The 14,114-nt window shown below is 47.7% G+C and overlaps 1 protein-coding gene across 2 annotated transcripts; it reads right to left on the bottom strand.

The window, feature by feature from the left end:
* Positions 1–7,498: 7,498 nt before the first annotated feature.
* On the bottom strand, positions 7,499–13,771 carry LOC139054141 (tubulin alpha chain-like). Of its 2 annotated transcripts, none has more exons than XM_070530750.1 (4): positions 13,631–13,771; positions 9,799–10,323; positions 8,445–8,707; positions 7,499–8,152 (listed from the first exon to the last, which is right to left on the bottom strand). In XM_070530750.1, the coding sequence occupies exons 1-4, from the start codon at positions 13,631–13,633 to the stop codon at positions 7,594–7,596; spliced, it is 1,350 nt and encodes a 449-aa protein (XP_070386851.1). In that variant the 5' UTR covers positions 13,634–13,771; the 3' UTR covers positions 7,499–7,593. The 2 variants fall into 2 exon arrangements, with proteins under 2 accessions (XP_070386851.1, XP_070386850.1); XM_070530749.1 differs by lacking the exon at positions 13,631–13,771 and adding an exon at positions 11,788–11,811.
* Positions 13,772–14,114: the final 343 nt, after the last annotated feature.

The raw sequence follows: 14,114 nt of genomic DNA, 5'->3' as shown, positions 1-14,114 counted from the left end.
GTGGGTGGAGCCTAGCGGCGTGGCGGGGCCACAGGAGGTGACATCATTGCTCTCCGATAAAAACCCGCGCGCTCGCTTCGGCGGTCTTCGTTCTCGCAGTGGAAGAAATTATGCGTGGAGTGGGAAGCCCAGCAAAATTTAGACTAAGTGTGTGGTTTGGCACTACTTTACTGACCTTCCCTCAGCTCTGCTGGTCTCATGGTGTTTGCGTTAGCAGAGCCACTCATAATTTTGTAAGAGTGTAGAAAGTGGTGACGTCTTGCATACGTCGACCCTGTCGGTCGTGCGAAGAACTTCTGTAAAAAAATTATGACGTCACTCGCGGAAGTGATGTGACGTCGAGAATTTATGCTCCTTGGTGCGAATGTTTGAATGGGTTTTTGGGCCCGGTATCTCGACCGCTGCGCGAGGAGGTTTTTTTTGTTTGTTTTTTTTTTTTGGTCGAGAGCATCAAATGGTTTATTGAGCGAAAAAGCCGTCATACGGCGTCGGTAGCAGCGAAACGGCTGCGACGCCACGGCACGAGCGCGCCTCGATGGAGTGAACGGGTGAAAGGGTACACCTGCCGCATTAGCGCGCCAGGTGCTGCGTGAGGGGAGAGGACATTGCCGCGATGCCGAATCACCCTAGCTCTCGCTCTCGGATGCCTGTCTTATCCGCGCGGTCCTTGTCCACGCAAGCTTTCGCTTGCTTTCTAATTGCGCCTCGGTAAGGACATTGCGAAGCGCACCAACGCGCTTGCTTACCCACGACGTGTTCATAACTAGAAGGACCGCTGAGCGGCGTTCCGTTCCTGTGGGCTCGGCAACACGGCAACGATGGCGAACGCTTACCTGTGCCGCCTGTTTTTCATGCAGATAGTCGCCTGGGCATGTGTCCCGCCAGTCTTCTGTTGGGTGCCTCACGGTACTGACGGAAGCTTAGCCCGTCGACCACCACGACCAACCGACATGCCGCTAAGACCCTTTACGCAAAAACCTCTGGATGCTGCGCGCTGCACCGCCAAACCGCTAACTGATCTGCCACGATTTGCTCCCCCCCCCCGCCGATGTCACGTGCCAGCCACGTCACGATTTCAACACCGACGTGCCACCGCCACCATAAAAGCACCAAAGTCCCCCATGGCCCCTCTGGTGGGCTTTGCAACACGGCTACGATGGCGAATGCTTACCTGTGCCGTCTGTTTTTCATGCAGGTAACGAACTGTTACTCCATATTTGCAAAGCCTACGTGGTATTATGGTTTGATAGTGTTACCGAACTCACGGCATTGCACTGGTGCCCTATACCAGTACTGTTGCCGTTTACAAAACCTACTGTTACTTTCCGGAGATATAGAAGAAAATCCAGGCCCTACCACCCGTCCCGCTTCAACCCAAAGAGCTGCTGACGTATTGTCAGCTGCTCTCGATTAAATTCGATTAAAACAAGCCTCTCTCATGAAAGAAATGAAACCCATCCAAACTACACTCTCTCGCAATGACAAAACGCTTGACAATATAAAACAAAGGCTTGCTAAAGTGGAAAAAGATTGTGCCGACGTAGGCACAATAAAAGCAGACGTTGAAGACATTCGATCCGTTACTGTTCAAAATTCTGTACAAATCGCAGAACTAACATGCAGCATTGACGATTCAGGTGATCAACCCGACGAAATAACCTTATTTTTTAAGGACACCAAGATTCCGAGCGCGAAATACGGGCACAATCAGAGGAATTAATCACAAATAACTGCAAGGCTAGCTACCCTCGATATAACGCTCAACCCACGTGATATCGACCGTGCACATCGACTGGGAACTTTCCAACCTAGCAGAAATAGGCTGATCATTGTAAAGTTTATGAACTTCAAAGATAAAGACCGCATTCTTTCTAACGCAAAAAAACTTAAAAATACTACATACAGCATATCGCAGGATCACTCCCCCAACACCCGCCTGATACACAAGCGGCTGATTGCATTCGGCAAAGCGCAATCCCGACCCTATAAGCTTGAATACCGAAAATTAACCATCGATAAGGTCACTTACATTTTTGAAGCTTAGAACGACAGAAAGCTGAGCTAGGCGTGTTGTCCACTTCTCTCCTCTTGTGTCCGTGTCTGCACACCTTACTCCTTTACATCTTTGACCCGACTACACAAACGGTGCTCCCACGTGCACCATAGCTATCTACTGAAGCCCCTGCCCAGTCCAGTGCCAACTTTCTTTCACTTATTTATACTAATATTAGGATCATATTGCCTAAACGCGATTCCCCGCTCAGCCTGCACAGGCAATCGAACGTAACTTAGTCGTGCTAACCGAAACATGGCTGAATTCAATAATTTTTCACTCTGAATTTCTTCCTCTATTTAATGACTTTGATATCGTTCGTTGAGATCGCAAAAACAGGCGTGGGGGTGGGGTGTTATTCGCCGATAGCAACAGTTTAAAATGCTGCGCTGTCGACATTCCTTCCAATCTTGAAATTATCTTCATTCGCTGCAAAGCTGCCGTTCCACTCATTGCCGATGGCGCTTGCCCCCCCTCCCCCCCCATTTTATTCCGATTCCTCGTTCATCGGCGAGTTTTATAATGCTCTTCAACTAGTAACTTCAGCTTCGGATCATGCCCCTCTTCTCTTAATTGGGGATTTTGACTTCCCCGCCATAACTTGGTCAAACTTACCATTAACGACTTGAAGACAGAATATTGAAAGTGACTGTATAGATACTTGCCTAACCTTTAACTTATCCCAAATAATTATCCCTATACGGACGACTCATAATTCATCAAGCCTGCTAGATTTATTTTTAACGTCCCAACCCAATAAAATTCAGTCCGTCTCTAATCTAACCAGCCTAAGTGATCACACAGTTATTCATGCCACTTTCCAATATAACTTTCCCAATCCAAAGAAAGTAAAGAAAACAATAACCTTATACGACAGAGCCGACTATCAAGGTATGAATGACGACCTAGTCTCTTTCTGCGACTGGTTCCTTGTAGATTTTCCCAATTGTTCTGCCGGCGAAAACTGGGACCTCTTTAAAACCAAAATGCAGCAATTGATAAACACATACATCCCCACCATTACCATTACAGAACGGCCTTCTTCCCCATGGTACTATAACACAATAAAACGCCTTAACAATAAAACGAAAGACACTTCCGGTCAGCTAAAACATCAAACTCCAAGCACGCGTGGGAAAAATATCGTAAAACCGAAAAACTTTATGAATTCATGATCTCAGACGCTAAGCAAACATTCTTCTCTTCCAACCTGCCAGGCATGCTGCGCACAAACTCCAAAAAGTTTTGGAATACCATAATCTCAACCTATATCTCGTTATCCAATCAACAAAACGTTCCAGTCCCGGAGTTCGAAGTTGCAGAAACACTGAATTCCACGTTTTTCTCGGTCTTTACTGATGAACCTGACCATGTATTTCCATGTGTGTCCCACCACGATTACCCTGTTATGCCTAATGTCATCTTCGAACCTAATGGTATCGTTAAGTATTTGATTCCTTAAAAGTGTCATCTTCAGCTGGAATTGATTATATAAATTCTAAAGTTTTAGAAAACACGAAACATTTTTCTGCTGCCATACTGTCACATATCTTCCAGCAATCACTGCCATCTGGAGTGGTGCCACGAGAGTGGAAGGTTGGCAAGGTCATCCCAATACCCAAGAAAGGTCCGTCATTCTCACCTGCAAGCTACCGCCTAATATCAGTTCATGCGTGTGCTGGAAACTAATGGAACACATAATACATTCTCAAACCGTCAATTTCCTTATATCTGTACTTTCTTTTTTCACCCCAGCCACCACGGATTTCAGAAAGGCCTTTCGTGTGACACACAACTAGCGCTTTTTATTAATGACGTAAGCTCAAGTATCGATCACAATATTCCTGTAGACGCCCTTTTCCTAGATTTTGAAAAAGCGTTTGATAAAGTACCGCATAATCGTCCTCTTTTGTTACTTTCGCGCCTAAATATTGACACTGCCGTTCTAAACTCGATGAAAAATTTCTTCTCTAACCGGAAACAATTCGGTTATGCCAACCAGACTTCATCATCCCGACGTCCTGTCATCTCAGGTGTACCTCAGGGTACGGTTCTCGGTCCCCTTCTATTTTTAATCTATATTAACGCGCTCGCTACTAATATATCGTCTAATATCCATTTATTCGCTGATGACTGCGTAATTTATCATCCTATACACTGCCCTATAATGGCTCCCAGACCCTCCAAAATTATCTCATAACTATTGAAACCTGGTGCAGAAATTGGCTAGTTACTCTGAACATTAAGAAAACATCTGTCGTTTCTTTCCATCGCAGAAAATCCTATCCTATTCCGACATACTTCATTTGCGGGTCCGAAATATCACCCGTGAATTCCTATAAATATTTAGGTTTAACAGATCTCACTCGGTCGCCCCACAAACATTTCTAACGAAGCAAAGAAAGTTCTTGGCTAGCTCAGACGAAACCTACGACTTGCTCCTGCTCCTGTGAAACATTCAGCATATTTAACATTAGTTCGTCCAAAACTTGAATACGCTTGCGCCGTCTGGGACCCGCTACACCAATCTAATCTGCCCAAAACGTTAGAATGTGTTCAGAATAGGAGGAGGAATAAACTTTATTTGTGCACAGTAGATTTGAGACCTAGGCCTCTCTACCTAAATGACGGCCTCGAGCCCTTGGGCCCTGGCGGCATCTTCGGCCTGCTGGATTGCCTTGAGTTGGTCTTCCGGTGCACATCTAAGCAACGAGGTCTCCCACTGCTCTCTGGTCTTATTTTATTCTGTATGTGTGTACGAGGACAAGCCCAAACCATATGTTGTAGGTCCGCCCTTTCTTGACAGAACCTACATCTATCCGTGTAAAGGTGCGGGTAGCAGCGGTGGTAGGCCACCGGGTTCGTATATGTATCTGTTTGTAAAGACAGCTAGGTTTATATATTCAGATTACTCACGTCCCTAAAGTGTCACTAACCTAAAGAACAAAGCCCATCTTGTGAATTTAGAATTGCGACGCAAAGTCGCTCGACTAATCCTCTTTCACAAATTCTTCCATTCTTTGTCTGACGCACCTATTATCATGCCCTCACATCTCCCCGTACTAACCACCAAAACACCGTTTATCCTGCGCATGCCCGCACAGCTGCACATCGTCGCTCATTTTTTGTTCGAACAGCCAAGGAGTGGAATGACCTTCCGCCCCACGTCGTGCACCACTCCAGCCCTGCTCTATTCTACAGCCACTGTATCTGTTCAAAGCGCACATCGAACAAACCCCGTACGAATGCCCACCCCTCATGTAACACCCCTGTACTGGGGTATTTGAGGCAAAATAAATAATGATTTCGCATTCACCACTCGCAGGAAGTGCTTAGGAGACCTCGGATTTTTTTTAAAAGCTTGCAACTCTCCTCAGCTGACGCGCCGTGTCAAACTATATGAGTGGCCTGTGTCCAAGTTCACGTAATTAGGATGTTAATAACTCAATTGCTCCTGTACGTTCCTTAAGAACGTGAGAGAATAGGATGAGAATGAATGACACTACCGAGAGGTTCAAAAAACCACCTCACTTTTATTCTAATGAAATTATGCACAGTGTGCACGAAGAAAAAAAAATAATTTAATGGATAAAAAGTAGTATGGCTAACGCACATTCCCAGTATAACAATACATGCGAAACCTTAGTTTCCTTGAAGCACTCGCAGTTCTCTGCAACACCATACACTTTGCAATCATATCCAACAATTATAAAACAAGACTCCGTTGCACCATATCAACATTTATAAAGAATTGCAGCATTTTGCTGCCTGTAGTGCACTGAGAGACTGCGTTATGCAGACTGAACGAGCATAGCGCGGCGTTTTTTCGTGTAGTACTAAGCATTCATCGTGGCTGCAGCACGCAGCGTGTTGAATGCAGCAGCGTGAACATGCACGTTAACGAACAATGCACTCAACGTCTTGCCAATTAATTTCGTGCTTTAGCCGAGGTGGAAATTGAACTGAAGCCCACGCCTCGCCTTGGACAAACACGCACATATAAAAAAAATCAGCTTGGACGATAGCAGTGCGCTCAATTTAGCAACGCATTTCCGCACAACATAACAGATCTACTGTAGATGTCATTGTAGGAAACCCTGTGGTAGCTGTACTATTTTTTATTGTACTAGTGTGGTAGATTGTACTATTGTACAAGATTCAGAAACGACCGATCCAATTATCTGTGGCACCGCACATGCTGCACGGCGATTTTTTTTTTCTGTTTTTAAAGGAAGTCCCCGAGATGAAATAAAAACACGTGACTGCGCTCATGCGCTATCGTATTGCATCGAGTTGAATCGCGTTTCGTAAGAACCGGGTGCGCGGATCGTGTCGAAGTGAGTGGCCGCGCCTTTATGCAACGCCTTCACAGTATGTACTTCAGCACCTTTGGCGACGGCACATTGAAAGGAAGTGCCGTCATCCTTTGTAAGCGATAGGCTCGACGCACGGTTGAAAGCGCTGCAATACGATAGCGCACGTGTGCAGTCACGTGGTTTTCTATATTTCGCGGGCTTTCGTTAAACGCCGAAACTAATCGCCACGCAGCTTGTACTTTGCCACAAAAAAAAAAGAAGAAAGAAAATGATCGGTTGTTTTGAAATGCCCCCTGCAAGGCAACGAAACGCACTTGGCCATAAAGTTAATATGAATTTTGCTTAATTGATCTTCCATAATGAACTAATAAACGGAATATAGATATACTCTATGGAGTACCATATGCCGTTGATTTGATTCAGCTGCAGCTAACCGTTTTTTTTTATTTTTTTATTTATGAACCACTTTATGTTTGCAGCGCACCACCGACATCAGTTGCGGAATCCTCGGCGGCTTTTACCAGAAAGCCGACGATAAGGAACGGTGTGCTAGTCTTCGCAGCGTCAAGTTCATAATATTTTGAGGCGCTGACCAGAGACGGGGGTGAATAGCGATTACCTGTTCATGCACCACCTAAAAGATCGTTTATGTTGTACTCCAGTTCACTTTCTGCTGCGGCTGAAGAACACGAGTTATTGTAACCTTATAAAGGCATCAAACCGACGTACTTCATCCCGGTCAAACAACTCGCCTGTCTTTCTTTTGGCTCATTGCTTGCTACTGCACGTTTGTGCGCTTCCATAAGGTACCGCGTGCTTTTGACATACGGCCAAGTGCCGTGTAGCTATAGGTTACAATGGAAACAAAGCAGGAAAGGATTTATATTTAAATCCTGGTCGTGCACACTTTTAAGCTACAGGGACGGAGCGCCGTCGGGGGATACTAGCGCCGAGCATAAAAGACGCACGGAAAGGAGTATAAAGCAAATACGCGCCAGATGTATGGAGTTCGGCACCTTTAAAAGAAAAAAAAAACGGAGAACGCTAGACAGCGTCTCGGAACCACCATTTGAGAGGGAACAATCTGAACGTTTTGAATCCAACGTTCGAAGAAGTGATGATGCAGTGGTGCAATGAACTATTTTATGACAAAAATTCGTAACATGAACGGCAGTTAACTTAAGCGAAGGTCGTCGTTCTTGCCGAGGGAATGTAGCGCTCAGCCTAGTACTCCTCGTGCTCATCGAGGTCCTCGTTTGAGTCCATACCAATCTCTTCGTAGTCCTTCTCGAGAGAGGCCATGTCCTCACGGGCCTCTGAGAACTCTCCCTCCTCCATGCCTTCGCCCACGTACCAGTGGACGAAGGCGCGCTTGGCATACATCAGGTCAAACTTGCGGTCCAGTCGGCACCAGGCCTCGGCGATGGCTGTCGTGTTAGACAACATGCAGACGGCACGAGGAACCTTGGCCTGGTCACCGCCGGGCACCACGGTAGGCGGCTGGTAGTTGATGCCGACCTTGAACCCTGTGGGACACCAGTCCACGAATTGTATGGTGCGCTTGTTCTTTATGGCCGCAATGGCAGCGTTGACGTCCTTGGGTACCACGTCGCCGCGGTACAGCATACAGCAGGCCATGTACTTGCCGTTGCGCGGATCGCACTTAACCATTTGGTTGGCCGGCTCGAAACAAGCGTTGGTGATGTCGTGCACGCTGAACTGCTCATGGTGGGCCTTCTCGGAGGAGATGACGGGTGCGTAGGTCACCAGTGGGAAGTGGATCCTGCATGCGCACAGGGAAAGTAAGCGAGTTGCACGAATATGCTGCTACATTAAAAAAAAAAATGTGGGGAAGGGGGGCAGGCTAAGATTGATTTCGGCTGAACGTGTTTCAGGCCATCCAAGAGGAAATAGGGATGATGGGACGAATGAAAGGGGTAGTATTGCAGAGAGCGTAGCATTCATGTACAGCGTTCAATACGATTGTACGCGGGCGAGGGTAGAATGATAGACGAGAAAAAAAATCGCTAGGGAGTTTAGAACAGGTGATAAAGCTCAGAAACTGTGGAACACACCTAGGATAAGGCACCAAGTTGGTCTGGAACTCCGTCAAGTCGACGTTGAGCGAACCATCAAAGCGGAGGGAAGCCGTGATGGAGGAGACGACCTGACTGATGAGCCGGTTCAGATGTGGGTAGGAGGGCCGTTCGATGTCCAAATTGCGCCGGCAGATTTCATAGATGGCCTCGTTGTCAACCATGAAGGCGCAGTCCGAGTGTTCCAAGGTCGCGTGCGTGGTCAGCAAGGCATTGTAGGGTTCCACAACAGCAGTTGAGACCTGCACAGAAGAAGTATTTTAATGAATGGAAAATGTAGAGAGGTCGGCCGGATAATGGAGCATCTGGCCTGCTACTCTACGTAAGGGAAGGGGAAGAGGGGAAGAAAAAGGGTCACAATGGGGGATGGTAATGGGAGGAACGAGGACCTGCATAGGTTCAATATTGGCGTGTTGAAGACGAAATGCCATTGCCATGTTGGGAATGATAATATAAGGGGAGTCCCTTGCTCTGTCGCCGTTCTTACTACCCGGTGCAACTAGACCAAAGTACACGTAAGCATCGCCCCATGTTCAGAATTGGCATGTACTTTCGTTGTGTCACGTGACAACCACTGGCGCTGTTAACACGAGTTCTCCTGCATACAGTCGCGCAAGCTCGTTTATAGACCTGGTGCCTTTCACTAGATTGTGTTAGATGTTATTCGCTGGCCCAGGGAGAAGATACCTGGGTCTTTAGAGTTATGCTGAAAGGATGATTGAAACAAGGACACAAAGAAATGCCACGAAGAAGATACAGAAATGCTAACAATTCTCTACTAATGCGCAAACACTTTTTTGACTGCTGCTACTCAGCTTTTGTATACTTATTTAGCTTATGCATGCTTAATCATCGCTACGAATAATCTACTCTTACCGTTCTAAGGATTGCACGTGTTACCTTGAGCAAATATGCATTGATTTGGAGGACATGAGGCGTCACGGGACGGGCAGAGTGTGCTGGGGTGCTGGCCAAAGAATGCATAGGCATTAAAAGCGCGTATTTGTTTCTGTGCGTCATTGGTTCAGTCGAGTTCTAAAGATAGTTCTAAAGATCAACCAACTAGTCCTCACAAATGTTGCCAATATCCGCGTCAGAAAATTAACTGAAGGAGTACTCGTTGCTAACGTTTCACAAATCTGCGTATACGTTCTAAAAGGTGTACCGCTTTAGTAACGGCTATCGTCCCGATCATGAACTGAATTCTAGGGGGATATTGGATAATGAAAAGCAAACTTGGCCAATTTAACCCTTCAGAGGCGGCAACGTGCTGTAGTTTAACAAAACGCTCATCGCCTCTAGTCGCGATTTCCAAAGGCTGTAAAGAAATCACCTGAGGTGCTGGGTAGACGCAGACCTGGAGCTTGGACTTTTTCCCGTAATCCACTGAAAGACGCTCCGTAAGAAGCGAGGTGAATCCGGAGCCGGTACCGCCGCCTAAGCTGTGGAAGACGAGGAAGCCCTGTAGACCCGAGCACTGATCGGCCAGCTTCCGGACGCGGTCAAGCACTACGTCGATGAGCTCCTTGCCGACGGTGTAATGACCACGCGCGTAGTTGTTGGCAGCGTCCTCTTTGCCACCAATGAGTTGCTGCGAGTGGAAGAGCTTGCGGTAGGGGCCAGAGCGCACCTCGTCGATAACGGTGGGCTCGAGGTCGACGAACACCGCGCGCGGGACATATCGGCCAGCGCCCGTCTCGGCAAAAAAAGTGTCGAATGAAGAGTCGAGACCGCCGTTCAGCTTGTCACTGGGCATCTGGCCATCAGGCTGGATGCCGTGTTCAAGGCAGTACAGCTCCCAGCATGCGTTGCCGATCTGCACGCCCCCCTGGCCGATGTGTAGGCTGATGCATTCTCTCTGCGAAATAAACACAACAGGGAACACACTAGGAGGCAGCATGAGCAGGAGGAAGGAAAAACAAATGGACTAATGAACCGTTTTATTGTCTGCACGGTGTTAACGATTCCAAAATCTAACAACCTGGCGTAAGCAGGTATGTCCATGCGTTCCATGAATAGACACTGAGGTACAACAAAGATTATGGGGTTTAACTAAGCCCCCAAAGCAGCAGTGGGGCTGACGTGACGCCGTAGTACGAGGCTCCGAATTTCCACTACCCGGGTCTTTGTCAAGGTGGCCATCAAAACACTACACCACTGTTCCCGCATTCTACCTCCATCGGTGCACGCTGCCACGGCGACTGGGGAGTCGAAACTGAGACATCGGACCCAGCAACGGGAAAGTCACGCGCAGGAATAGCAAGCACGCATAGTGTATCGACTAGCAGTGTGTGGTTCATACGTGCAGTGAAGAAAGTCATTACGGGGGCTGCGAAGACGTGGCCGGCGAAAGCATCCCTTGAACGCCAGTCGGAGGATGCTTGCCAACTCTAGCGAGGGTCTGTTATGCAAACCTGTTCGCGATGCCGCCATCGCGTTTTCTGCATGCACCGAGGGAGTAAAATTTTGTTATTGTTCGTGGTTGAATTCGCGTCCCTGGACTCATTCCTCCGATTATATTCATTGATTCGCGCCGCTGAATAAACGATTTCTGCGGGAGCAGGGGGCGGCATTCGTAAAAGCTAGCGACAAAAAAAAAAGAAAAGAAAAGGGAAATCTTCCCGAAATTACTCCATTCACTGTTGAGTGTGGGTTTCGCACGCACTGCACGGCTGCTTCGCAATGCATTGCATTCTAATGCAGGTTGCCGATACCGATGGGTCACCCGGAGTGCCAGTTTCCGAGTTCGGCGCAGGTGTAAGCGGCCGAAACCGACGCGTAAGTTTACACTGATGAAACTACCGGGCATATTACAGGAATCCGACAGTGCATAGCGGGTCCAGTGGCCTTACCGGGTGAGATCAGCCCGTCGAGTGCATGTGAATACTATCAGGCCGCAATCAGCGACCGTGGTGTCGGGTCGGCGCTGCCTGACCCCGTTCCAAAGGGGACGCTCATAACATCCATCCATCCATCCGGGTGTGGCGATCCAGCTCGACCGATTGCAGTGCATACGTGAACACCGATAGTTAGGTCTAACGAGCATCGAGGATTGCGCAGGAGCACAATCGTCAGCTGTTGAAGGGAATAAATCGCGCTATTGCGGCCGTTCTTTTTCCAGGTCGGACTGACACTGAAGAAGTGCACTCGGCTATTCGCTTACATCGTCGATAGTTTCTGCATAACTAACGTGCCCGCATCGGGAATAGTTGGACAAGTGAAAGAAGCGCTGCAGCGCATTCTCATTCATTGAACGTTAGGAACGCTGCAAGGGCTGTTGCAGACGTTTCGTCTCGACGCTCACCCGTCAGAAGAGACTTACCATTGGCATGACACGATTATTTCACGTTTCAACTTCAGCCCTCAACGGCGCGACAGGAACGTTAGTGACCGGTAGCGGCGATGGTTCGTAAAGGCTACGAGCTGGACACATCCCGGTGCGGCTGTGCTCAGCAATTCAAACGCGATAATGCGACCGCATAGCGAAAAACGAGTCACCGCCTATCACTGAGCGCCACGTTACCGTGGGGGCCAATGCAGTCAAAATGCGCCAGAAAGGCTTGCTTTGAATAGATAGCCGATGCAAGCGACCTTGCGCGCTACAGTGACAAGCGACGCAGTAGAGTTGGCTGTCGCTTTCGCTTGTCTACAGATGGAACCTCACTCGATCGAGGAAGATATATTTGGGGGTTTAACGTGCCAAAACCACGGTATGATTATAAGGCGCGCCGTAGTGAGGGACTCCAGTATTTTGACACCTTGGGGATCCGTAACGTGCAACTAATGCACGGCACCGGGGTGCGCGGTGCCGTGAATTTTTTTTTTTTTTTTTTTAACATCTCGCCCTTCATAGAATTGCGGCCGCCGTGGCCGGGGTGTGATCCCGCGACCGCGCGCTTAGCAACACAATGCCCCAACCGCTAAACCACCACGGCGGTTCACACGAGCGACAACTTGGACCGCAGTCTCCCTGGTGTTACCGGGATGAGGGCAGCAAATATGAGCCCAAACTGGTGTGACGCGTGCTTTAATAAAGTTGATTTCTGCAGCCGTACAGAGCAGCATAAAGTATCGCTGAAGGTCTTGCAGTAGGTTTACCTCTACACCTGTCGAAATCCAGTCATTTGATCGTTCGTGCGACATCTGGTACTGTCACTGTTACACATCCTGTTACGGCTTCGTGCTATTAGCTAGTCGCTCATAGCACGTGTGGACGATCAAATCTAGATGTTAGAGAGAGCGTTCACTCACGGCCCGTTTCGTCGCTCGAAGCCGTCGCTCTCAGTGTGCCCAGAGCCCAAGGGTGAAGGAAAAACGGTAGCCACGCGCTCCGAATATCGCTGAGCAAACTACAAACTAAAACGTAAGCAAGCAAGTTTCGCTGAGCAAACTACAAACTAAAACGTAAGCAAGCAAGTTAAGGTATCCTTAACTTGCTGGTTACTTTCTTTTCTTTTATGTATAAAGTATTTTTTTATGTAGGAAGCATACCAGTTGTAATACGCGAACGTTGCATCCTTCTTGATCTCGCGGGGTCCCAGATGCTCCGCAAAAGTAATCAGATGCTACATCGACTGCCGATAACATAGCGCGCTAGTTATTAAGAAAATGGTAACTAGTGCTTGGCAGATGGCCTGAAAGGGACTTGCGTCAAAGAATATGAACCTTTATGTAATAAAGTAGTGAATACTTCAGCGATTATCCGTGCGCGTTGATACTATGCATGCGTCACGCACACAATGAAAAGATAACACTCGCCGAAGTGGCTCAGTGGCAGTGCTCTGCAAAGCCGGAGGTCGCGGGATCAAATCCTGGCTACAGTAGCCGCATTTGGATGAGGACTAAATGCAAGAATGCCCATGTTCCCTGAATTGGGTGAACGGTAAATAAACCCGGGTGGTCAAAATGAACCCATATAGTGCACCACTACGTCAATCCTCAATTACATCGTGGGGAAATGAAGATACAGGGCGGAAAACGAAAGTGATGTATAAATCAAGCTGCTGCGTACCCCGTGTTACAAGAAAAACAAAAAAGGAAAGAAAGACCGCGGAAATTTCTCACGCCATTGCACACAGATTCGAAGTCCACCCCCACCAGAAAAGAAAAGAAAAGAAAAGAAAAGAAAAGAAAAAAGAAAACCGCGCGCCGCTGACAGTGCTTACCATGTTTGGTCGGTCCTTGCGCTGTACTGAACTACGAGCGGCGCCGCAAACACTCCCCCTTTATAAAGCCGACAGACCACTGTCACGTGGTTCGGGGCGTCGCAAACTGGCTCCGGGGCGGAAGCATTCGCTAGTTTCGTTTGACTGCCCGGCCACCTGTCTTGTAGCAGATACTTAAAAAAAAAAAAAAACCCGCAGCCCTTCCACTCTGTGAAGAAGGTCGAGCAGCGAAGCTGTGGTGTATTTTACCTCAATCTACTCACGTAGAATGTATAGGTATTATTATTATTATTGTAGGTCACAGACAACGAATACGTCTTTTGACTGTAGAGTGATTTATTCTTATTCTTTTATGAAGTAGTGACGTGTGGAAGTACCGCTGCATGGCAGACAGGAATTCCACAATATTTACAACTTCACGGTGAACTACGTATTTATGAAAAGCATATGAAACTCGGGGTAATGTTAGAGTCGTCTTTGAGGC

This window comes from Dermacentor albipictus, chromosome 1 (assembly GCF_038994185.2).
Source record: "Dermacentor albipictus isolate Rhodes 1998 colony chromosome 1, USDA_Dalb.pri_finalv2, whole genome shotgun sequence".
Lineage (NCBI taxonomy): Eukaryota > Metazoa > Arthropoda > Arachnida > Ixodida > Ixodidae > Dermacentor > Dermacentor albipictus.
This window is presented reverse-complemented; position numbering and strand designations above follow the sequence as displayed.